The sequence below is a fragment of the Drosophila rhopaloa genome, unplaced genomic scaffold (genome assembly GCF_018152115.1).
Source record: "Drosophila rhopaloa isolate 14029-0021.01 unplaced genomic scaffold, ASM1815211v1 contig_167, whole genome shotgun sequence".
Taxonomy (NCBI): domain Eukaryota; kingdom Metazoa; phylum Arthropoda; class Insecta; order Diptera; family Drosophilidae; genus Drosophila; species Drosophila rhopaloa.
In genome coordinates, this window is record NW_025335047.1 from 4,183,047 (window position 1) to 4,210,106 (window position 27,060).

The 27,060-nt window shown below is 42.2% G+C and overlaps 3 protein-coding genes across 3 annotated transcripts; all 3 read left to right on the forward strand.

The window, feature by feature from the left end:
- Positions 1-560: 560 nt before the first annotated feature.
- On the forward strand, positions 561-1,165 carry LOC108048029. Its single transcript, XM_017128487.2, has 2 exons — positions 561-725; positions 787-1,165. The coding sequence occupies exons 1-2, from the start codon at positions 710-712 to the stop codon at positions 948-950; spliced, it is 180 nt and encodes a 59-aa protein (XP_016983976.1). The 5' UTR covers positions 561-709; the 3' UTR covers positions 951-1,165.
- Positions 1,166-1,273: 108 nt separating this feature from the next.
- LOC108048054 lies at positions 1,274-7,750 on the forward strand. The gene is given in 3 exon segments (XM_017128519.2): positions 1,274-1,802; positions 1,861-2,090; positions 2,092-7,750. Coding segments are annotated over 3 exon segments (6,228 nt in total). The 5' UTR covers positions 1,274-1,360; the 3' UTR covers positions 7,648-7,750.
- Positions 7,751-13,119: 5,369 nt separating this feature from the next.
- Positions 13,120-26,219, forward strand: LOC108048036 (putative mediator of RNA polymerase II transcription subunit 12). The gene is made up of 4 exons (XM_044458516.1): positions 13,120-13,620; positions 22,952-24,133; positions 24,668-25,700; positions 25,809-26,219. Exons 1-4 carry the CDS (start codon positions 13,612-13,614, stop codon positions 25,868-25,870), a joined length of 2,286 nt encoding a protein of 761 aa, XP_044314451.1. The 5' UTR covers positions 13,120-13,611; the 3' UTR covers positions 25,871-26,219.
- Positions 26,220-27,060: the final 841 nt, after the last annotated feature.

The following is a 27,060-nucleotide window of genomic DNA, read 5'->3' on the forward strand; positions in this document are numbered from 1 at the left end:
TTAAATCAAGAATATGAAATAGGCTTCATAAAAACGTAAAATCTGCTACACAACCAAAAATATTCAGTGAATAATTTTGAACTCTGTTTACTTTACTTGAGAAATTCAAAAATTATTTTTTAATTTTAAATGTAAGTGAATGAGACCTTCTTATATAGTTTACAGGAAAAAAAGTTTTTTCCCAAAATAAGCTTAAATATAATGATTATGATAGGAACGATATTTTCAAAACTTTCGCGGTCTATGGTGGAGCGATAGGTTAATCGAGACAAAATTCGATTAACGATTTAACTTAACAATTGAATTTTTAGCGCCAACTATAAAGCTTTAAAAACGGTTTGGCCTGATAAGCGCTTATCTTAATTGGTTTGTTGGTCGCTGCGTGCCGGTTATATCCGACTATCCAAGTGCGCTTTTGCAATAGTTCGGAGCTCTTTTTCACCTAGCTTATGCAGCCGGTGGGGAACTACAGTTTGATAGCAGACCTGCGCCCCATGTTCATAAATAACCCACTTTACATTTTAAACAAAAAGAGAATAAAAGTAACAGCTACGCTTATCAATGAGCCATGAGTCGTTTGCACGCCACAGGTGCACACATACGCATTCCCAGTCAATTGGCCACCGATTTGATTTGCCTGATTTAGTGCTCCAAGAACTTTCGGCAAATTGGCCCACTCGCCTCGAGAATAAGTCAAGAGTATACCATAATGGGTTGTTGTTTTAGTAAGTGATTTACACATATCTGCATAAACAAGAGTGATTAATAAATGGAATGCGTTTACAGGTACGAGTAAATCTGTTGATTTGCCACCAGTTCCGCCGACTCCGGGAAAACAGCGCTCCACCTTGCCGGAATTCCCGGTTTCCGGATCGGTGACCACCACCGCTCCCGGAGGATATGGATCTGGGGCTGGAGGAGCCACCAACGCGGGCCTGGAGGACGACTAAAACCCGGTTAAATTAACCGGCATACGATTACGTCGAGGGGAAAAAGCGAAAATTGCCAAATGGCAGATTGGATAATGAGTCACACGATCGTGCAGACTGCGGATGAACCAAAATCGGAGGCCCTTTAGTTATAAATATAGTAAAAATTCGTTCTTTATTGTTTGACAAAATAAGCTTAATGCTAAATTAAATAAAACTTTAACCATTTTGAATAAGTAGCTGTTTTTGTGCTAGTTAGCATTCTAAGTGCGCGCCAAACGCGGCATTTTTCAACACTGAAGGAAGAGTGGTATTTGACAGTACTTTAAAAACAGCCACACCATTCTCCGCCAGCACGTGTGTGCGGTTGTTTTTTATTTAACTTTTATTTATAACGAACTGTACGATAAATAGGGAAATATTAAAGCACTATGGCCATACAACCCAACCGGCGGAAGAGGAAACACGAGGAGGCGGATGCGGAACAGCAGGACGAAGGCGAGGTGGCAGTGCCCAAGAAACTGCCCAAGGAGTCCGACACTCCAAAGAAAAAGAAGAAAAAGTCTAAAACAGATGAAATCCAGGTGGAAACCACGCCGGAAACAAAAGAAACCGAGTCTGTAGACTCCACACCTTCAAAGAAAAAGGTAAGGAAGCCCAGAACCCCCGTAAAAAATGAAGAGCAACAGGTGGAAATGGAAGTGGAGGAATCTCCGTCTGAGAAACATAAAAAACAAAGGCATGAGCAGAAGGATGAGGATGAAATAAGTCCAGATTCGGGGATTGAACCCGAAGAGACAAGGATACGATTTCCCAACGATTTCAAGATGATGCATTTCCGCACCAAACTCCGTAGCAATAACTTTATAACAGGTGGGTAAATACGATTAAAAGTAAAAGATCTTCTGACCCATTTAATAACTCATCCCAGAACTGCGGCACTTCCTCTTCATGTGCTCCACCAGCCGTCCCAAACTGGCGGCCAAGTACATAGAGAAGCGCGGAAAACCCTTGGAACTGGTCGAGGCCTTCGAAAGGATCGACAAGAGCAATCTTCTGCACGTGGACTACCTCACGGAGGCGCTGCATCGGGTTGTGATGGAAATACTCACCAACCAGAAGAACCACATGGAATCGGCTGCTCATGGCTGCCGCTATTTCCCTAAAGGTCCACGGCGGAGTGCTCGAGAATCTGCTGCAATCCTCGCGACCAAGTCATCGACGCAATGCACTGAAACTGCTGACGGCCATCGTTTGCGTAGAGCCCCAACTAGGTCGCCAGGTTCTAAACTCCTACGATGTCCTCTCTAACGTGACGGTGATGCAGCAGATGCTGTCGCATGCCAAGAACGATTACCAGAACGAGGACACAGTGCGCAAGGCGTATATACATTTTATTCTGGCCTTCCTGGTCGAGGGCAACACTCTACTTATCCGTAACATCCTGGACCGCGGTCAACTGATTGGCGTGCTGGCCAAGGGGTTGGTCTACGATGATCATGTAACCGTCTGCGTGGTGCTGAACGCCCTAAGGCAGTATGTGCTTGAGAACCCTGACATACAAAAGACCAAGAAGGTGCTGGTGTTTGATTTGGAGTGCTGCAAGAATCTGCGGCGCCTTTACGACTGGGAGGGGCCCGTCGGGCTCTCCGTTCTGTTCAACAATGAACGTAAGAAGGTGAAGCAGCCTCCGAAGCCACAGGAGGCGGAAGCCGTATCTGCGGCTGTTCACGAACTGCTATTGGTCCTACTTACTTCCCGCAAGCACGGCGTCTGCTTCGATGCCATGACCCACTACCGACAGAAGCAGAACAAGCTACAAGGCAGATTACTCGGTTCTCTGTACAAACCATTCGATAATCCACGCAAGACGGAGCTGGTCATCCAGACTCTAACAGCCTGCCCTGACTTGGGACGCAATACCGTGAGGAATTTCTCTAGCCTTCTCAGTCCAGCCAGGAACAAGATGGAGGACGTGCCCAAAGCTGCCATTTTCTTGTCCCAGGTCATTGATGCCGTTCCGCCAAATGCTCTTTCAACTGCCTTTGACAAGATGACGCTTACAGATTTCGGATTTTGGATTAAGCAGCTGTGCCTGCCCATCGAAGCTTTGTTGCACATCACAGGCAAAAAGTTCCTAAACGACACTCAATTCCCTTTGCGATTGGCAGTGATACGCCTTCTGCTGTCTATGATGAAGCAGTACAGCAATTACGTGCATGCCATTGCTGTCCGTGAACAGTCGAAAAAGGCCGGTAACTCGTTGCGTAAATTCAAGTTCGATTTGCTGAACCATCTGCTAGTCCACTTCCCCACCATCGAGTCTGTTCTGTACTCGCTTTTCCTTACCATTAAGCAGCAGGAAACGGAGGAAGTGCTAGAGTATTTATCGGTTACCTTAGACCTGGTGCTGCTCATGTGCAAAGAGAATCGAGCTTTTGTGAACAGGACAAGTCAAATTTTGGATTATTTGGATGTTTTGCGACCGCTATACCAGACTGACTTTGATAATCTAAATAAACCGCAAGAGCGTTTTAAGATTCAACTGGAGTTGAAGTCGATTAAAACTATCCTTTTGCTGTTCCCGCGCTCTTTAAACCCTCAGGAAGACCTCTTTGGCAAGGTATTCCAATCGTTCATAAAAGCGTACATGCTGGAGGATGTGGCCATCAAGTCAGAGGCTGGCAACATATTGAATCGCCTGTTTCACAACACAGGACTGTTTGATTCCTGCAGCCACGAGATCAACATTTGGGTAGAGGCACTCATAGGATTTAATGCGGAAACGGTGACTAATGTGGTGGATATCCTTCTGGCAGTACTCTGCTTGGATTGGAGGCAGATACAGGTCCCGGAGCTAAGCGTTGCCGAATCGGCCACTAAGACCAAAAATTTAAGCAAACTGTTTGCCCAAATCGAACAGGGTCAAACAGTGCAGGCTTATGTGGAAACTCTGACCCTGAGCAAGATGATGCCTCTGCTGCTACAGGGTGTGGAATTGGAGAAACCCTACGACGCCTATGTAGAGCTAGTATTTTTCCTGCTCTTCCACTACCACAGCAAGCCGGAGCAAGTGCTGCAGCTTTACGAGGATAACTTAGTGCAGCACACTTCTTACATGAAGAGCTGGTTGCCTGGCAGTTCATACGAGCAGCCAAAAAAACTTCCATCATTCTTCGCCGATAAGTGGCCCCTGCTGAACCAAATGCGCAAGGGTGTCAGCAATAAGAATTCCCAGACCTTCGAACAGATATTCAAAGTGGAGGAACAGGACAAGAACTTTGAGCTGCAACTGGGCGAGGGACAGACCATGTTGTTGCACCCCAGCCTCAGCAATCCTCGACGCAACATGATCTACGTTCAGGATCTGCTCTTTGTTTTCAGCTATTTCTACACCAGTGCGCGATTAAGAAGAGCGCAAGCAGAACTCATAGCAGATTATCTAATCAAGTTCCTCCAAATCGCCAGCCAAGTGAATGATGGCAAGGAAGAGGTGCAAGAGGAAGAAGACGATCAGCAACAGGACGAGACATACACTCAGAGTCTGCTGCACTACATCTACAACATTCGGCTGTGGCAATTGCATCCCACAGAAATGCTGAGCGAAACCAGCGAGACTCGATTGAACTATGTTATTTTCCTTAGGAGACTGACGGAACATTGCCGTAGTTTGCCTCGATTCGAGAACTATACTGCAAACTACCGGCTACACCTGGTTAAGACCCTGGATATTGCTTTGGATACTTCAGTGGAGAAACTGGAACCTCAACAGCAACTTGTTGAGTGTGTGGCCCTGGTGGATTCATTTGAATTGACATCTAGTCAGTGTTCCCAAATGCTGGACTTGCTTACTACCAAAGTGCAAGCAAAGGATTTCATCCCAAACAGTAAACCAAATCATTACTTTGATCTACTGCTTCGCTTGCTGGGACGATTGACCACTCTGAAAGAGCCCATCGATTGCAGAAAATCGTTCAAGGAGCTCCTGAATTTCTACAAGGACTTCTGCGAGCTGAGCGAACAACATTTGGAACCTTTGGAGGCGGCCATTCTGCAGTTCTTACTTAGCTACCATCATCACCTGACAGAGTGCGATAGCGACTTCTTTGCGTGTTTCTTTACATCCTCTCGAAAGCTAAGCAAATCCGCAATACGCCTGGCCAGTTTACTACTCGAACGCCAACCCAGATTGGCAGAGAAATTTGCGGAACTGTTGCCCAGCAATTTGGAGCAAAAGGAACTGGTGTATCCCCTCCTGGATATTGCTTTGACCAAGAACTACCAACTACCTCAACCAGTGCTCCAACGTTGCTATCAGACATACAAAAATGGCTTCATGAAGAGCATCGAAAAGCCACAAAAGGCAGCTTTAATCTACCGTGAGCATCCGGAGGCAAGTGCCCTGCTCATTGCGCTTTGCATGCCCAAGTCCGAGTGCCTGGATTACTGTCAGAAACAGCTCAAACTGGACTCCGTGGAGCTCTTCCAGGTGCGAGTTTTACGGGAAATCTACTGGCAAGCTTTTGCTGCTGCCAAGGATGCCAAGCAAAAGGCTACAGTCTTCGTAAATTACATAAACCTCAACGTCCAACTGCTGGCTCTGGATTTAAAGAAACAGGCTTTGGATCTGCCCAAGCTGGAGCAAATATCTTGGAACTGTTACGAGTGGTGGGAGATGAATCAGGATAAGGATCTACCTCTAGATTGGAGTCGCCTACTGAAAAACCCGCAGTGGCTGAACTTCTGCAAGAGCTGCTTGAAGTTGGCCCTTCATCTCGGTCCGGAACGACAGCCGCTTCAGGATGAAACCAATGGACTGGTGCTGAAGCTAATGGCCTTCCTGTGCAATGGCATGTATGAGGATTATCAGGAGGATGCTCAGCAGGAGGAGGATCCCACGCCAGCACTGCTATACGAAATGATTTGCACGCATTCCTGCTGCTTCGATCATCTCTTGGGCAATCAGAGCGAAACCAAAACTCATCTCCTACAGCTCATGGAGGCACTGGCCAGGAAGGCACCCAGTGCCCTCCAGTCCGCCCACATACCCGTGATTCTGGGCTCTTACCATGCGAAACTCTCTTCCGCAGATCGTTACGGACTAGCTCTGCTGGAGCACTACGAACGATTCGATGTTGGCTTGGATAAGTTCAGACCCTTTATTTGGGGAGAAAGTGCTGTGGCCCATTATGCATTAAGAGCTGCCGACGAGGATGAGCGAGCACGGTTGCAGCAGCAGGAGACGAACGTGGCCCAGGTGCTGGCCCTGATTGTTCGGGAGACCAGCGAGTACACCATTGAGAATTTCCCGATTTGGAGGAGCTTGCATGCCAGTCAACAACTGCCCTCCGTGGAGTTCCACAATCCGGCGAAGAAATCGCAAAGATTCGGCGACAATCAGGTGGAACGAATGGTGGAGGAAGGCCGGGAAGATTTCCCCCAGGATCTAAGGCGCATCTGCCCGAAGCGCGAGAAGGTCTACGATACCTGCTACGATCCTACCTTCCTGCTGCCCCTGATGATGCACTGCTTCGCACCGGAATCCGTGGTCTGGTCTCGCTGGCCGGTGCAGAATGGACTGCTGGCGGTTACCTTCTGTGGCCTATCCTCGCTGGACAAGGACATGAGGTTGGCGGCTGCCAGTTGCCAGCAACGCTATCGCGCCCATTTTGAGCTCTCCAAATTTTACGAGCGTCCGCTGTGGACGCAGGCCTACGACAACATCCAGGCGGGATTGAGCGACCTGAGAAACTCCTGGCTGGCGCAGAGGAGAACGCACGGAGGAACCCCTAGGGTGCCCCTGATCCCAGCCCTGTTTATCGCTCACAGTTTTAACCTGAGCACAGAGCCAACGCATCTGCTGTATAAGAGACTTATGATGTACCTGCGGCTGAAGCAGAGCTTCAACTTCCAGACGATACCCGACTTCAATGTGTTCTTCTACTCCCAAGAGCCGGAGCACCAGCAGTACCGCGAGTTTATCGTGGAGCTTCTTAGGAATGGCATCAAGTGCAGCGCCGATCTCTTCCTGCTGGTATCCACCAACACATTCAAGGTTCTGCTCGGTTACTACGGCTCCAGCTTGGCCACTCTGGAAACGAATCTGCTGCTCCTATCGGTGCTCTCTACTTGCGTGAAGATCCCCGGCGCAGTCAAGATCATGCTGGAGCACGTGGGCATCCTTCCCTGGCTGGTGAGCGTGATCCGTGACACGGAGTTCCATCAGTTCGACATTATCGAGGGCGTCATCAGCATCATCAACAATCTGTGGTATGCCCTGGCCGCCTCCCGAGCGGAACTGCCCGACTACGACCATGTCCAGTTGCGGGTGTATCGTCTGGTGCTGCAAATATTGCCACTGCTCTCGCCACGGATTTCTGTGCCTGGTTTGGGCCGCCTGCTCAACGTTCTGTGGAAGAGTGGCTCGGCCAGTGGCCAGCATCGAGCCTTGTCCGCCGACCAACTGGATGTCCTGCTCGAGTGCATCGCTCGGCAATGGCCGGATCAGCTGGCTAGCGTGCGCTATGTGAGGAACTTCGGTGGCTCTGGCGCCTGTTCTCGATCTGAGTACTGCGACTGGCTGGCCAAGGACCAACAGCTCGAGGCACCGGCCGTCCTCGCCTTGTCCAGTCTGCGGGAGTACGTCATGGATTGGTGGCAAGCCCACAAGGTGGAAGTTAAGGAGGAATCAAAGCAACTGGTGGAGTCAACTGAGTAGGAAATCCTTCTGTTTTGCTCTAGGTTAAGCTATTAAAATGTGTTTAGTGTACAGGCGTAACGAGTCTTCGATATATTAAATTGTATGCAATGAAATTTTAAAACGGATTTTTATCAATTTAAGAAAATAATCATGTCATTAGGAAAAAGTTTATAAGGTCGGCTGATATTTAATTTTAAGAATACAGTATTGCATTTGTATTGATCAGTGTTCCAGAACATTTTTCTATAGTTTTGTATAGATTGAGTATTCCTTTTAGCTCCAAAGCTAAAGCCATAACTCATACTGCATCAATGTTTGTGGGAGTCTGTCGCGACTGCCCCTCAATGCGGATCACTCACAGATGTGTTGAAAATGAACTGTCATGTCTCCGGCTGCTCCATAAGCCTCGTCAACCTTCATTAGTCGGCCCGCAGCGTATGACAAATTACGGATAATCAGCATAACAAAAGATCGGTTAAGCCAAAAAAATGAAAAACCGAAGACAAAGTATTGGACCATGGCAAAACCCTTTAGTGTTTGTTAATTTGGCCAATCCGTTTTCACACGCAGCACAAGTGGGCGTTCACCCATGCCCATTCCCATCCTCGTTCATCCACAAGGTATGTTTGCATCTTGCGCGACCCCAGTCACCACCTACAATTTGTTGGGTCAACAAAATGTTAATCACCCGAATGAGCTTGAGGCAAACAGACCAACTGAGTTTTGGTCTCTGAATTTCTAATATGTAAAGCAAAGTGCGCAAAGTTGACGCAATCGGCGAACGAAAATATTCACAAGATTTATGATTTTGCTAGATGTCTCGAAATCTAAGCCACTTTGTTACATAAAACTCGGGGTTGGGTCGTCGGGCTCTAGAGTTGCAGATGCGGCTGGATCCGACATAATTGATTGATATTGCCTGGCATCTTGTTGTTTATGAGGCGGACGTCATCCCAAAACGTATCAAATGTATCTTTTGGCCTGAAAAATATAGTGGATCGAATAAATGTATAAATTTGATTTGCTCGAGACATAAACAACATGGGAATATACAAATAAAGAAAGCAAATGATCTCGGAAATCATCTCGTATTATCTCATTTGATGGATTACATTAATACGGGATGGCTAACTAGTTATAATCATTAAGCCCTAAAAAATGGGTCGTAAATCGAGGCGCCATTAATTGGCCACATCTTCATAAGTTTGAAGGAAAACAAGTTTTGATTGGGTTGATTGAAAGGTAGAGACTCCTCAGCCAGGTATTGTTTATAAATAAAAATGTTTACCTTGCCTAATATTTGTTTAAAGTAATTAAAACATACCATTTTTTTGCATCTATGGTTTTTTTGAAGTCTTAACCTTTTTTAATTAGTTTTCTGAAAATGGTTTTATAAAAAAAGTTAATTAACCTTTATTATAAGTTTTTTTTTTAAAATTGTGCTTTAAGTACAAAAGCAGTTTCCTATCTGTCAGCTTAAAAAACGTATAAATTTTTAGGTTTCACTTGGAGCAAATGAAATTTCTCTTTCTAAATACCTCAAAATTTCACTTACTTCACGCATCAATCAAAATCCTTCAATTTTCCAGTTTCACTGACATTTGAGTTCCCAAACATATTTCAATCATGGTGAAAAATCACCCAAGAAGCAGCCACCATGGCATTGAACTATGCATAATGGGCCAAAAAAAAGTGGGGTTCAAAAGTTCAGCCGGTAGCCAATAGACAGAAAAGCAGCTGTCCAAAAGTAACAAAATCAAGACAATCCCAGAGTGACCACCGATATCTGGACAATTAAGCCGCTGTCAAATGATTGATTTAGCTTACTTAAAAAGCCATTTTGTCTAATCCGGAACTGACAAGGCCCCGACAAAATGTAACCGAAGACCCCCAATAAAACAAGAGTGGATATTTGGGCATCCCCTGGCCCCTCGCAGCTAAAAGACATTTGGATGCATATTATTATCCGGAGTGCGTTGGCAAATCTTTTCTCGAATTTCAATCTTGTCGCATCCCATGGGGTCCGGAGATTAGAGACGCTTCTGCCGCGTTCATATTTCACACCTTAAACGACAATCTACGATTGCCTCTTTCGACTATTTGCATTTTAAATTATTAGTTCGGCCCTCATTGACACGTTTATTTCGGAGAGCACAAAGGCCTTTGTCTTATGTCAAATCTATGCAATTTATACAAATTTATTTATAAACAAATTTCTCGATTGTCTGACGTGCTTGTGCCATTTATTGAACTCGTTGCTCTTTTTGCTATTTATGGTTTCATTTGCCCTCGTCAATCATAAATGCCTGGGAGCTCCTGGGAATCGAAGTCGAAATATCGGGCTAAGAGGTTCAATCAAGTGTCACAATGAAGCTAAGCCGGAGGCTCCAGGTGATCATCTCCAGATGGATGACTTTATTATGCGGTCTGGTAAAAAATATGTAAACGGTAGTGACTGAAGGGCGTGGCGAATCGAGTAAAGTGGCTAAGGTCATCGGTGGGTTGCCAAATGGAGGGGTCAAAATTGTGGCTTACTTGAGTTATGGCAACTGAGATCACCACCGATCGGATGCCAGTCCGTAACCGCAAAACTTCATTAGGAATCCAGTTCACCTATGTATGTACAGCTACTGAGATATACAACCATGCAACATGCATTTTCAATTAAGCTTGCACTCAGAAAATAAGTAGCTTTGGGTAGGAAAATCGCATGAAAAAAGTCACAATTTATTTCATTTAAAAATGGAGTAAAGTTATCTTAGCTTGAGTCCGAAAACGTTGTTTTTTCGCCATTTTTGCTATAAAAAACATGTTTTAATGCTTTTTCGTTCTTACAAAGCCAACATAACGACTTTTTTGTGTAGCTGAGGTCCTAATCTATCGATTCAAGGTTGATTTGGGAAAATTTATTTTTTGACAGATTTTCGCATTATTCATAAGGGCTTACTTCATGATTATTTGTGAAAAATCGACTAAAATTAAACATTTTATCTGTGAATGCCAATCGATTGGAAATTTTTTAACGGATTTAATGAGGTATGACATTCCAACATGTGACCATTATTTCCTAGGGTTTTGATTAAAAAACCGAAATAAAAGTTGACTTTTACGGATCTTCCGGTTTCTGGCATTTTTCATAGAGGGTTAGCTCATATTTTTTGGCGAAAATCGGCCAATTTATTGAAAGGGTTTTTTTTTTTTAGCATGATTTTTGAATGCCAATCGATTGGAAATTTTACAACGAATTCAACGAAGTATGGCATTCCATCGTGCGACAATTATTTTCCATGGATTTGATAAAAAAACCGAAATAAAAGTTGATTTTTCCGGATCCCTCGGATTTTGGCATTTTTCATAAGGGGATAGTTCATCTTTTTTGGCGAAAAATAGGCCAAAATGAAATTTTTTAGCTGTGAATGCCAATCGATTGGAAATTTTATAGCCAATTCAACGAGGTATGCCATTCCAACGTGTGACCATTATTTCCCATGGTTTTAATCAAAAAACCGAAATAAAACTTGACTTTTTGGAATTCTGGCATTTTTCAAAAGGGGTAATCATGAAGTTTATTTTTAAAAATTGGCAAAAAATGATGTTTTAAGTTATGAATGCCAATTTATTGGAAATTTTATTACGAATTCAACAAGCTATAACACTCCCACATCTGATTATTACTTCCCATGGTTTTGATAAAAAAAATCAGAAAGAAAACCACAAACGAGAAACAATAATAAATAATAATATTCTGTTTGCTTCTTGTCAGTGTCTTCTCTGATTATATTATTAAGGTATCGACCTGAAGAACAAATTTATTGCAAAACTTATAGTTAAAATGTTTTTTTTTTGTTCACCCAAAATGTCTGAGTGTATAAAGGTGGTACTCCACAGCCAACTCCCCGGCCAAATGGCCTGCGGATCGACACGTTCAGCCTCGAGTTGGACAAATGTGCAGCAGCCGTTGTCCTGGCCACAATCAAAATTTGTTCAGCATACAGAGCGGCAAACGACTTTGGACTCGGAAAAGTCAAATTGAAAATGGGAAGGCGAGGCGGGGGAAAATGCATGGAACAGTTGGAAAAGGGTGCAAACGGGTTCAAAAGCTCACCAGGCGGCGGCGTCGAGGCGTCTCGACATCATTTCAAATATCAAAAGTCACGACGAAGAAAGCTGGTTTGCCATTCGACGTTCAACGTGTTCGATGTTTGGTTTTTGGCTCGCTTTTGTGGCTTTCTGTTGGTCTTTACGAAGCATTTGCCAAATAATCTGCCGCTAAGAGATGTGACTCCGACTCTCCTCCCAGTGGCATGTGGAAACTTGTCGGGCGGCGGAAAGTGCTTTTCACTGCCTGCCGATTCCCCATTGACAGGGGAGATGGGTTCCACTCCCCCGCCGACTGCTGATTTCCCAGGCAGGTTACCGCTTACCCAAAAGGTGTTATGCCACCTACCAGCGAGCATTTGGTAATACCCAAAAGATGTTATTAAATGCAATGGTGCATCACTTACTCACCTATCAAAGAAAAACTCTTTGGTACAGAAACCAGTCATCACAATTAAATAACTTATAGTTGTTGATGGGATATGTATAAAAATAATAATCATAATATTAATGTTCCAAATATTCCTATTGCACTAGGTTTAAACCCTGAAATCTTTAATAAGAAATGCGAAATACACTTTTATAGTTTGTAAAAAATGTGAAATAATTTAGTATATTTAATACAAAAATCACCAAGTTTTCCTTAAGATGCGTTTTCTGTTAATTAATATCACCATTAATGGTCAAGAAAAACTTTCAAGCTTAGTCTGCTTGACATTGAGTTGCTCATCACAGCTTCGTGGCGAAAAATAATTGCAAATAGCAAAGATGAACGGAAATGGGAAAAGGCAAGCGGAAATCGAATATTGAAACATGCGTCTTCAGAAATGAGTTAATTTACATGCTGAATTGGCGCTAATTCGAGAGAAATTGGCACCGCGAAGTGGCCCAAAAAAAATGGCCATCCAGCCACTAGGAAGTGGCAGCGATGCCAACTTTGATCTGCGGCACGTGTGTGAGTTGGCCCCAACTGGCTTGGAGCGAAGTGGCTCATTAAGCTGTGGGCAAGGATTTCGAACGAAAGCGAAACCAGCGATGTTGAGCAATGCCGTGGAACTTGGAAAGTCTGCCAGCGAGACACGCATAAAATCCGTATAAAACTGAAAGATAAATAAATGTAAATATAAAACTTAATTAACCCGCCGGCTGCAGTTCCACTAGAATTCCGTTGCGTCATGATGGCCATTAAAGGTGTAGTAAGTTTGCAGTTTGCTGCTGGCCAAGTTCAAGCTTTAAGGCATAATGAGTTGGCTTTCATTCATCGCCGACTGGCAACATGCGCGCCAGCAACATGTTGCCGCCCGGCAGCAACATCTGCAGCATCTTCAGGCCCATGGTTTTATGCTTTTGTCTTCGGCCAGGAAACCTCGGAAAGTTCGCGCCTCAGTCTGCAGTGAGCGTTCAGACGGTTTGGTTTGGTTCAGTTTTTCTCTGCCAGCGGTTTGCCGCCCCAGCGCTTTAAAAAAAAACTCAAAAAAAAAGCAAAGTCAAATAGCAGCCTATAAGGTGAAAAAATACAAAATCTAACTAACTCTGAGCCGCGAAAATTATCGGCCGGTGTGAACTATTGTCCGCTAATTCGAAAATAACGATTCGAAATTTGGCAATTAAACGAAAATAAAGTGCAACGAGGTACGACCGACAGCCAGCGGCATATTGGCATTATACCATACAAATCAAATGAATATAATCCAAATACAATAAAGGAAACGTTAGCAGCTAATTCGCATTTGATTAGTTTATGTTTCTGTCTCGATTCGAATATTTCGATTTGATTGCGTGCATCATTTGGGAGCCAAAGAGAGAGTGAGGTGGAGTGGTCATCAAGCCATCGGATTACAGCGCTATAAATTTGGATATATCCCACTAAAATACATAGCCAACATGCTTGTGGTAAGTACCTGTATAAGGGACTATAATGAACTATATACAAATTTGGATATTTTAATAAATCTGGCATAACAAGCTTGCAATTGTTATTTGGGAAAACCTTTTTACCAAAATCCTAGGAAAACATTTCGAAAACATTAAATGGAATCTTTTATTTCGGACAAGTTACAACAATATATAGGCGTTTTTCCAAAAATCAAAGAAAGTTTTTTCACCATTTATGTTATATGTATTTTGTACAAAAAATGTTTTTCTAAAATACTAATTTGTAAAACAAAAATTAAAGTATAACTTAAAGTTTTCATATATTCTTGACTGCTGATAAATGATAATAAACCTATTTTTCACGAGAAAGATCACTTAGCATTACTTTAATTGATTGCCCTAGGAATCCCCGAACTGTTGGCTTTTTCAAACAGAAAGTTTGACAGACGAACCTCCATTGAAATTTCACCAACTTTACTAATTAAATTACCTCAATTAGTAAGACATAAGACCCCGCCCATATTTGGCACCTCGAAAACTCTGGTGTGGGAGTTACGTTATATGATCTGACAGCTGCGATCGACGCCAATCGATCAGATAGACCAATCATGAATATATGCATGGGATTTTTTTGTTTTTGGCAAGACCAAATTATTGAAAGTCATTTGCCAAGTCATTTGTGTAATGGGTTTTTAATGCCGTTTAATGATTCCATTTCGGAGCCAATAAAACAATTTAATTAGCGACATATGAGACGCATTTAATGCTTATGCCAGCTACCGATCGAGTTGTTTTACGACCGTTAATCACTCAAAGTCCATTTAGTGACTATGCCTGATTAAGACCGTTAAAAGTGACATATAAAGCCGTGACTTTGAGGCCCAAAATGCGAACGGATGGCGTTTATAACAAGCGATCAAACGGCAGGTGGTGGATGATCGTTTAACCCAGTTAGATTGGCCAACACAACATCAAGGATTTATGGGCCTTCTGACCCGCATGTAAGCCAAGATAAAGCCCACACCCCAGGCATATCCGATTTCCAGCTTACGCAATCGACAGTTTATGGCCAAATTCAAATGGCCAGTTGGTCGACCTGTTCGCCAGCCAAAGTTGAGAGTTGGCACCAGCCTTCGACTGGATCCAGTACCGGATCGCCTCCCATTCCCATTCCCAATCCCAGCCCATCTACCAAGTCATCCGCGAAGACGTCCCAAAACGCAAGATGTGTGTAGATGTCTGCCGTTGTTGACATGCAATAAAATTTCACTTTTCACCGTTGCATAATTGCAGTTTGACAATGCTTAAAATTGATTATGCTGCGTTTTCCTTTTTTTCGCTTTTCTGTTTGCGTTGGCAAAAATACAAAAAAATAGTGGCGGCTTCCTTGCCGCTGATTTCACCAGCCCAAAATTAGCCAACGGTCATAAATCATCCTGAGGCATTCAGTGTCAAGGGATGTGTTTAAGCTCTATTCCGACTTTCTTGGAAAATTAAAAGGTTAAGGTTTTGTTAAGCTATTGAACATCGCCACCTGCTTATAGCCTTATTTATTACAAATGGTTAAAGCTATAAATGATTATATCAGCTACTTCAAGAAAATAATTTCAAATAACATTAAAAAGTCAAAATAAAAAAAACTATAAAAATGATCAACGCTTAAATCCATCTTAATGAAAAAAAGATATATTAGGCAATAAATAAAAAAAACGCTTTTATTACCCTTAAATTTCCTTTTCTTTTGTTGAGTCCTGAAAAGGCATTCCCAAAATACTTACCCAAAAGAAATCCCATTTTTATAGTAATTTATTGCCTACAAAAACCTTTCAAATGTTTTTCTCATCAATGAAAGCCAGTCAAAGCACGTAATAGTAAGTACAATTGGATTAATAATCTCCCAAGTCATTGGCTATCGTTTGCCCAAAAAAACCTATACCATATCCACAATTAAAAACATTTCACAAATAATATCTCTGAATGGATTTTATCACACGTGAGTTTCTCTCGGCCATTTCAATTAACGTGTGTCGAGTGCCCCGGGGTTCCGATTTTCACAGTCATTGATCAGGGAATAGTATTTGATTTGCTTATCGGAACTGTTGACCCGGCGCCATTGTAGGGTAACAAAAGTAAAAGTACCACACACTCGCTCACGATCGGCGCTTCATTCACAAGATATCCAATTCATGGATTCAACAAGAAATAAATAACAAGACAGAAAAAAAGCCGCCCGCACACTGAGCAGGCGAACACATATCGTGCGGGGAGATCTGTATCTAAGAGCAGGGTCTGCACGAAATTGTGCAATTGTCAAAATAGCAATTTACAATTTACCATATGATGGATGGGCAAAGGGACAGTGCATGGGAAGGAGCGGAAGAGGGAACCCTCGAATAAATCAAAAGCACCTGAGATATGTAACTATAGCCGCTAAGCAAGTGCAATGGATGGGTTTGGTGGTCATGCAACGCTTTTAGGGGGAGTTTAGTGTCGAGTTCGTTGCCTAAGTCTTTTGTTTTGTAAACCCATCGACGCATCTGCCACCGCTGAAAGGTCAACAGCAGCATTTCGAACTGGCAATTGTGGTTGGCTGTTGGCTGTTGGTACCTGAACCTCTTCAAGTGGTAACTGGCACACGACGCGCTGCACACACAATGTAAGCGATTTACATAATAATATGTAACTATATATAGAGGGGCCAACAAAGCTGGGCATAAAAACATTTACCACTTCCACTGGCCGCCGATGATCTTCGCTCCGGCAGCATCTTCATCTCCGTTTCGGCGCTTCCTCAACCATCTTCGGAGACCAGATGCCCGGGCATCGATAAAAGTGAAACCGAAATTGCCGAGTACACCACGGCCCAATGATGCCATTGACATTGCATTTTTGTCTCAACGCGCGCCATTAGATGCAAAGAGCAAAACAAAAAGCGATGAAAAAAAAATTGTAAAATGGTAAAAGAAAACACAGAGATTTCCCCCGCACAGCCCCTCCCCAAATCCGAACCCCGAACAATGGGCCGACATTACGCGAACCAAACAAACACCAACAAACAAACAGAAATTATTGTAAGATGGAAAAACCATACTTACTGCGAGTGTATGGGCCGCGGAAATTTATCGTAATATGCGCACATTGGTAATTTTGTCTTATTTTTATTATGAAACGCTGTGTGGCTAAATAAAAGCCGGGGAGATGGCAAAAAGCGTTGGTCAATAAGCCGAATCCACGGATTTTCACTCATCCACTAATGCCAGCGAGAGTTTGGCGTGGCAAAAAAAAAAAAATAGACATGGTGGAAACCTGTTGTTTCAGACAGCATAATATTTTTATTGTTATTTGCCTGCCAAATTGAATATGAAGCCCAGACTTGAACTTCGGCTGGTTATCGGTGGTCCATCAATAAACTTGACCTCTGGCCAATCAGGCGAAGATAACCTTTGTCTACGATCTGCCATATCTATGACGACTTACACGCAACCAAAGCCCAATTAAATGCACATAAATATGCAAATAACAGTCAGCAAAATGGGCCCTAATCGAAATGTAAACAGCTATGAATTCATGATTTCGGTGAAGATCCCCTCGCATATCACGATATCGCGTTATTGGTCAATATCCAGCGATCCAATCAATGCCAATCAAAAGCTTGCTTCCATGTCAAAACAGCCTAGACTGGGCGATTAGGTTGATAATATCGCCTCGAAACAATGCCACAAAATCTGAGATCAGGGCGCGTCAGCCTCGAAATGCGAGTGTGAAATTATGCAAATGCCCGGGACTTGCTATCCAGTATCGAGCATCAAGTTGGAGTTGGAGATGGAAAGATGGCTCCCATTGAGAGAAGATGCTGCCGAGGCCCACACACGCAATTACGCAGGTTTTTTATGGCTCTGTGGACAACGAATCTTGGTAGCCACAAAGGCAGTTAAAAGCCCATAAAATACTGTAACAAATTTATTGGGCAACCGAAAACCAGAGGGGATCGTCATTGATAAAAGCTGAATAGTGGTAGCAAAGAAATCGATTTGTGCATGCTCTCACATTTGGATATATGGTTTTTATTATAAGATACTTTTGGAATCGATTCCCTACTAAAATAAATGTATCTAAAACTTATGGCCTTATCTTTAACTTAAAAAGATTTTTTAAATCATCAATATTCAAAGCAGAAGTAGTCACAGTAGCATATTGCATTTTACATATATTTTTAGAAGCTTTTCAAACCAGTTTTGTATTTGTATCCTAGGAAAATATTGTAAAATCTCGGAAAAATTAAAAATTGTCTTATTTACATAATCCAAATATACTTTTTTATAGAGAATTCGCCATATGCTAGACAATAAAATAGTTTTTATGAATAGCAAGTTTTTTGTATTTGTTCAAATCTTAAAAAAAGATGAAAGGGAATATAAAGCAACAGATAACAATTTCAGTGACATCTATATTAGGCTTTTGATGTATTTTAAACCGAAGAAGATTTCTGTATCACCTTTGCATGTGATAATCCCCATTGTTTTAATTATCAACCGAAATTTGCTTATGAATACAGTCCAATTTGTATATCATAATAACAGACCATTTACACCAACGTTCGATCGAGATGAATATATCCAAAAATGGGTTCCTTTCAGCCCATCAATCGATACTTTGGGCGGACCCATAAACCTTTTAATATAAAATATTGGTAATAAATGGGGATATATTTTACGAGTTTGCTAGGATTACAACATCGTTTTTACAACATTAATATTTATGTTGGCCGACATAAAGCATAAACACCAATTTGCACCGGCTCGCCAATTGGCGAGTTTATGGGTGTTGGGATTGCGTTATGTGGCATGGCGAACTGTTACATCCAGAGCCAGATAAACAACTTTCGGCCGGGTCTCGAAATTCGGGGTTTATCATCTTGCCAGCTGCTTAATAATGCGTGGCTTGTGTGGATGCAACCACCGCAGGCTTGAGCAATGCTAAATGCAAAATGCAAAATCCGAAATCCAAAATGCATCTGCAGAATGCGAAATATCTGAGGTGCAGCGGCGTTCAGCGGGCGTGAAATTAATCACAATAAAAAGTGGGGGAAATCCCCGCCGAGTGCCCCATCCAACTGACAGCTCGAATTACTGGCATACGCGAATATGATGTTCCATTTTTATACCCTTGCAGAGCGTATTATAATTTTGGTCAAAAGTGTGCAACGCAGTGAAGGAGACATCTCCGACCCTATAAAGTATATATATTCTTGATCAGGATCACCTCCTGAGTTGATATAGCCATGTCCGTCTGTCCGTCTGTCGTCTGTCCGTCTGTCGTCTGTCTGTCCGTTGTCTGTCCGTCTGTCTGTTTTCCGAACTAGTTCCGTTTTAAAGATATCGAATTGAAACTTTGCACACCCTTCTTTCTTTGACGCAGTATAAAGTCGGAACATCGGCCGATATTTTGTGCATATAACTGAACGATCGGAAATGCCATAACTTTGGTGTTTGTAAAGTTGGAGTTGGGATTTTTTGGGTTTTGTATTTGTAATAATCGACTGCGAATTTTAAGGATCGGCCGACTTATCTTGCTTTATAACTGATTGTCGGAATGCCTACTTTGGTGTTTGTAAGTTAGATGTTGGGTTTTTATGGGTTTTATTTGGCTATCAATCCGACGCCGATTTTAGGATCGGCCGATTATCTTAGTGCCTATAATGATTGTCGGAATGCCATAACTTTGGTGTTTGTAAGTTAGTCGGTTTTTATGGGTGTTTTTTGGCCATCCGTATTCTAGGTCATTTTCCTATGCTGCATATACTGAACGATTGGAAATGTCAATTTTTTTTTAGTTGGTGGTTTTTTGGTTTAGTGTTTGATATTTTATATTTTTTTTTTTTTTTTGTTTATTGTTGTCCAGTGGAACTGGGTTACCCAGTCCGCAAGTCGAAAGTGAAGTTTCGGTTTTGGTCAGTTTTTTGGCTTATGCAATTGCTGCTTCTTTTGGCCCGCGGAGATATTTGCTTACCCCAAGAGGGGGGGGAGAAAAACAATAAAGAAAACACTTTAAACCCACACACAAGAGATAAATAAATTATATAGACAGCTCTGGGCCATTATCCATTGAGGTATTGCTAATTTATTGGCGTTGTCCGATTGTTGTTAAATCACTTTTTACACTTTGCCGCATGTTTGTGGCCAAGACTTGTGGCTTTGGGCTTTTTGCGGAACCCAGCGGCCAACAAAAATAATTATGGATAATTAAAGGAATTTTATTGAGCTGCCTTATGGCGTTTTACGCGCTTGTTAATTTCATACACTTACGATGTGAATATATTCATCCAATTAAAACGGAAATTTGCGGCGCCTTTTGATAATAATTTATATTGGGAACTAGCGCGAATTTAAAACAGAGAAATTTTAAAATTGCAGCGAGGCTTATTAACTTATTAAGCCATAAAACATTTACATTTAAAAGCCACTTAAATTCATTTGATAAAATACATCTTTAAATTTATTTATAGTTTGATTGTCATAGAAATTTCGGTAATAGGAATAAAAACTTGTAATTTATTTAAAAAAGTGTATTACATTTGGAAAATTTTTTTAATTTTCCATATTTAATGTTAACATAATACAAACTAAAATATAAATAATATGTAAAAATCTTAAAATTACAACAACTTTTTTTGTTAACAAAATCAAGTTATTCACTCTAATCTCAAAAATATTTACAATTAATCACTTCCGCAAAGGCTGCATGGAATTTTCGTGTTTTGAAGTGCCAAACATAGCAGGGAAATGGCCGAAATGAAATAAATGGAAATGCCCACATGCGATTGAGCCCCCTGCCTTTTAATATAGCTGCAGAGATTCCCAACTGACCATTACAATTTATGATGATTGCTATTTTTTTTTTGCCTTGCCTATGGATCCCCCGTTCCCCTCTGTGAGACTAAGGTACAAAGCCATACCATCCGCGAAATCAAAGCCGGTAAACTTGATTAGCTTAGCGCCAACTTGACGCGACTGACGGACTGTCCGACTATTTGGCTGACTGACTTAATGCCCACGATGATTTCCATAGTGAAATTGACGAAAATGAGCAGCTAACCAGACAACGCCATCGATTTTGCTGGCCAAAAAGCGAAAAGCCAGACGGAAAGTCAATAGCAAACTAGTTATGCAGAGAAATGACTGCCAACTGAAATTATTTCCCATCAAAAGCGGTTTCCTCCGGGACGTTGGCGTGGCCCATAATGCTTTGCCCTTTAGCAGAACTTGAACTCTGGCCTTGGCTTGGGCGGCAGTCGGATGCCAGTTAAATTGTGAAAAATAATGCTTATTTTCACCAGCCTATTCAATGAAAAAACACTTGAGTCATGTTCGATTTTACAGCAATGGACATCAAAGGAGACGCCTTTGGTTGTTTGAAGGCGGACAAGTAGAAAGTTTATGGGGCGAACACCATTCAAAGGTGTTTAGCAGAGTCTCAAGATTTAATCAAAGGGAAAGATTGATGACCAATGGGGGTTCACTGATAAGTGGTATTCATAATTTTAGCATTTGCTTCAGGCCACACAGAAAAAAGGATTTATTAATTGATATTTAAGATTTAAAGTTGTTTAAAAATTTTCTTTATCTTTTTACATTTACTAAATTTTAAGGATTTAACTATTGGCAAGAAGATTTTTATTTAATTTTTTTAAGAAAAACTATTTTAGGTGTTATAAAAAAAATGTGTAAAATTTTGTCTCTGTGCAAAATAAAGATTTATGCAAGATCGGCATTGCAAATGGCTGGAATCCTTGCTGCGAATCAAATGGGCTTTTCATTTCATCCGCTGCTGCTGAAGCTGATTAAATAATTTCCAGCCCGCGAACGACTGGGCCACGATTGTTCAAATTTGGCCAAAAACGCGGAGTAATGCCAAGTGCCAAGTGGCAACAACGTGACTGCCACACAGAAATCCTGGGCACCCAGAGCGAGCCCCAAAATTCGAATCCCAGACCAAAACCGAACAAAACGAAACCAAATCAAAGCGAGAAACTCACGTAGCTCCGGCGACAGGTGGTCAGATGGTTTGGCTTTCCACCAGCCAGCCAATTCCCCTGGTCGTTGATGCAACAATTAGCCTAAGCACTTGGCCACAGACAAACAAGCGTTGCAAGTTGCTGGCCAATTTGCAAACGGACTAGCCAAACCACATGAAAAATAAAGCCACCAGGAATCAATCGTCAAGCTGTTGAAAATGGGAAATTGTGCAAAGGCAAAAGGCCCAAAACGCAGTCGCAGATTCCCCCAAAAAGCCAAGAAAACTCCAGGCCATGAGTGGACAGCCTGACCAGCAAAAAACTATGTATAATGCGTTATGATTTTTTGTCTGTGCAGATGCCGGAAAGATTACCACGCCGCGATTAGCAGACTTCGGTTGGAAAAACGAAAAGCGAAGGGGTCACAAACTGCAGACAGTGCATGCATTTTCCACCAGGTTGCAAAAGTTTACCGCAATTGGGCTTGGCTTCTAATATGGCAAAGAAAATGCAATCGAAATTCCAATGAGTTCAGTTCATAACTTTTGCATTGAGTTCGGCTAAACCAGGAAAATTCGTATGCATAAAAACACAAAACGAACTTTTTATGTGACAATCTAACTATAAAATGAATTTACTTTGAAACTTAAGTTAGGTATGCGCGGGTTGCCAAATAAAGAAAGGCCTGAAACTATTTCGATTCCAATTTAATGTCCAATTAAAGTTAATTTTTGAAACCTGGTATTGCGTGGCTATACAAAAAATGCATACTCAATTAATGTAATTTATGTACTGATTATAGTAAATATATGATATGCTTTAATCCGATAACTAGATGTAACTAGTCTAGTTTTCAAATTCGGTGTGGTGTAATTTCATGCATTTTATAAACTTTCTCAAGACATGAAGTAAACTAATTTCCTAACAATACCAATACCTAATCCTAAGGTTGAATAAAATATTTGCCATGCAAGTCTTAGACTTCTTAATCGCTAGACCAACTTGTACAGATATAAATATTAATATCACAATAGCTATACAAGTTGCTCAAACTTGCAAATGCTGAAAAATATCGCAAACCATTTTTGCAAATAGCACTTAAACAAATGGCATGCCATGTGAAATGGTTAAGGCGTCACAGACAATTAGCCCAAGTACCCAAGTACCAAAGTGCCCAAGGTGTCTCCAACTAGCCGAGCATCAATTGCCATTAAAGCAAATGAGGCCTGAAACTAAGACCTCCATTAAGGGAGGCCCTCCGAACTTATTAAGTTATTAAATTTAAGCGTAACCATTAATGATTCCTCTTTCTTTGGCTTCTTTTATTTTAAACAGAGACATTTAAACAGTTTGCCTTGGGCTTTGCTGGCCATTCTCCTGCTGGCTGCTTTGAAGCTCCATGTGGCCAATGCGGAATCCAGTGGGGAACAGAAGGAGGAGGAGGTGGACAGTTCCAGCACGGAGAGCAATGAGATCATTCCCAGGGAGGCCATCCAGAAGTTGGATTACTCGGTGAGACAGGCTTTACTTCGAGCTATTGATAAGTTGGAACAGGAAGAGGCGGCTGCCACGGAAAGTGGTGAGGAGAGTCCCAGCAGCAGTGGTTCCCGTTCCCTCCTCCAAACAGAGACCTCCACCCTGCCCTCACATCGCGAAAAGGATGAGATTCTGGAGGAGAGCACCCGGGGAAACGAACCGGAGCCAGTGGTGCCCACTGTCCAATTTTACACGGCCACCTTTGACGAGAAGAATGCCCAGGAGCAGCTGCTCTCCTCCTTCATCGATCGTTCCAAGCTGTGGAAGAAGACCACCACCCGGAAACAGAATGCACCCGCCATTTCAGTGCCCCTAGAACCCAAAACCTTGGAAGTCGAAGGTCCGGAGAACCGCCAGCTTACACGGAGTGTGGATAGCTCCAGTTCCGGATCCGTGAGCAGCAATGAGATCTCCCACGACAGCGGCAGTCATGAGATCAAATTCGAGATCAGCAATGTGAGAAAGACCACCACGCCCACGACAACCACATCCTCGACTACGAGCACAACCACCACGCCAAGACCCCGCACCACCAGGCGTCGCACCACCACGACGACGACAACCACCACAACGACCACACCACGACCCACCCACAACGAGGATGGGGAGAACATTGAGCTGGTGGACAAGCAGGACATTCGCATCCAGGAAGCCCCACTGGTGACCGCCTTCACCGTGGATCTGGACGAGCGGGGCACGGCGCAGAAGTTCCGCCCATTGCTGGCGGGCAGCCAGCGCACCGCCAACTTTGCCGCACCACCACAGCAACAACAACAGCAACAGTTTCCGCACATCGGACCCACCATCACCAAGCTGAATGTGTTGGAGTCGGAGCCACCGGCCACTCCGCTGCCCACTCAGTTTCCACCCACCAGCAGCACCACCACCACCCAGGTCAGCACGAGCACCAGCACCACTGCCGGCGGCGGTTTCTCCACCACGCCTGCCTTCCTGGCCAGCTCCACCAGCAATTATGTGAAGGTATGGAAAAAGACATAAAACCTATATTTATATCTAATCGAATTTCAAATACCCTTTCATTTCTTTACAAATTTGTGCTTAAAATTAGTGTTCTTTGTTTTCATATATTCAGGAAATTTAAAATTTAATAACCAATTTTATTTTTTTGATTCCCATTATTTAATATAAAATCTAAGCCAATAGATATCAGATATATTATGAATATCATTCACATTAAAAATATTAACCACCCAAAAAAGAAATTGGTATTTATTTTAATGAAGTTTATGAAAAGACACCTCTTTTCTGAGAAGAAAACATCCATTTATTGTAATAAATAAATGCCTTTTTAAAAAAGTTAACGTCGTACAATATGATATTATAATTTTAAAAATTCAAATTTTTATGATACACATATCTTTTTCTTATAATTTTATTAACTTAAATGAAATAATAATATATATAATAATATTATAATTTAAAAAATTCAAATTTTTATGATACACATATCTCTTTCTTATAATTTTATTAACTTAAATGAAATAACTATTTCAGCGAGAACCGCTGAACAATCTGGCAGAGCCTCCCAGTGTGAATAACTATCTGATCGAGCGTCAGCGGGCTCTGGAGCAGCAGATCTTCCAGCTGAAGGTTCAGGCACAACAGCAACAGGCTCTGATCCTGCGCCAACTGAAGCTCCTGGAGGAGCAGACCCAGAGTCGTTTCCAGGGCACACCGATTGCCCAACCCAGTACATTGCAACCACAGCAGCAACAGCAACAGCAGCAACAACTCCAGCAGCAACAGCAACAACAGCTACTGCCGCAAGTCCAGCAGCAACATGGTTCGCTGGAGGCCATTCAGGCGGGCCTCCAACCGCCCTCATTGGGTGGTTACTCCATAAGACCTTCGGTGGAATTTATACCCAGCACCCACACCAAAACTGTTATTTATCCCACATATCCAATTGAGCAGCAATTGCCGCTGCGCGATGCCGTTGCGGGTCATAAATTCGCCCTGCACAATGGCAACATAAACGCGAACAACTATCAGAAGCCCCCAGCGAATGCAGTGCAGCAGATTTTCCAAAATTTGCAGCAATCGCTGCAGAAATCGAACGAAAACCCCCAGGTCCAGCCCTCCAATCAGTTCAACTTTGCACCGGTCGAGGCGTCGCAACTTCAGGCCTTGCCCCATAACAATTACAAGCCATTTCAACAGCAACAACAGCAGCAACAGCAACCACAGCAGCAACAGTTGCTGCTGCCCAACTACGTCAGCAATGCGGTGTTCCAGCAGCAGCAACAAAGGGCCCGCCAATTCCGCCAGGAGACGGGAGTCGGTAATTTTGGCCTAAATTCAAATGTGGAAATACAGCCGAGCAATTCCTTTGCCACCACAATTGTTAGCCAGCATCCTGGCCCAAATACCGATCCCCATCTGGAAAATCAGAACTTTTACCGACAACATTTAACGCCTCAATTGAGCAACCAATTGCAGCAGAATGCCCAGCATTATCTGCAGCAACAACAGCAGCAGCAACAGTTGCAGCAACAGCAGCCTAAAGCCAGCGGCGATATTAGTCCAGGTAAAGCACACTTTACAAGCAGACCGAGTAGCCAAAATGGCAATCATCTTAGTCAATTTAGCAGTTTAAGAAATCTTGATGAATTGAAAGTAATCAGTAAAGTTTTAGCTCTCAACCATGGGATACCGCAATTCGCCTCACAAAACCTGCACTTCAACGGGGCCTTTTGAGCACTTGCACCACCAAAAACCACCACCAAACCAGCACCACCATCCCGCACCACAACCACGAACCACCAAACACCCACTGTTTCCGTTTCCGTTTCCGGTCCTGCTCCTGTGTCCTTTTTACCCAGAAATCAGAAATCTACCAACCTACCAGTTGACCTAAGTTTTTCGTAAAGCATCTTTGTAAATATACATTTTATTTTAAAACCTAAGCATCGATCTAAGCTAACAATGAGAAAGAGAGCAGGATGACCCAGAGGAGGATGAATTTATGGTGAGGCAATTGGCAGAGCAAAGTGCTGAAATGTAACAATTATTTATTTTCTATGTGAATAAAGTTTATTTTAAAGTACAACTTAATGTTTTTTTTTTGGGTTTTTATTGAACGGATACACTATACAGCTTTCTTTTTAGGACATCATATATAAAATGCGTAAAATAAACTTAATCGTGATTTTATTGATTTGATTTGTTAATCTAAGTAAAGTAAAATCGTTTGGGGAACAGAATTGGCAGAAGGAACACCGCAGTTCTCATCTTTGGTTCATCAATCGGCTCTGGGAAAACAACAGGACGAGCTAGGCCAGATCGAGCTTATAAAAACACAAAGTCATTACCAAATGCAGCAGCTTATAATTTAAGTTCACTCACCATCAACTATATTCAATATATCCTTTTCCTTGGAAACAGGCTGGGCATATGCCATGGCAAATAAAGCCAAGCAAACCAAAAGAACACGGAGAAACATCATGAGAACGTCGAAACGCATAGAACTGTCCAAATGTGCTAGACTTATATACCTACAGTGAGTGATCTGGTATGCAAATTAACATATCAATTCGTTAATTTACCTCGTAAGCTCATCAATCAGCTCATTTTATCTTGTATGTCTTGGTCTACTTACTGACATATTAGAATTTAAACTAGGTTAATTTCTCAGTGAGTTTAGCTTTATTTAAGTATATAAGAATATATAAGGAAAAATATTTTATGATCATAAAATTAAATATTTGCTGAAATTTATCAAGGTTGAAATGACTTTTCAAATAAATTTGAACTTAGGTTGATTGACCTCCCAAATTTTGAATATTTTTTAATATTTGTAAAATATATATGATTTTGATTTTAAATAAAATAAAAGAAAAATAAAACAGGGCAAATCTAAAAAATCTTTACAATATCTTTACATTAAC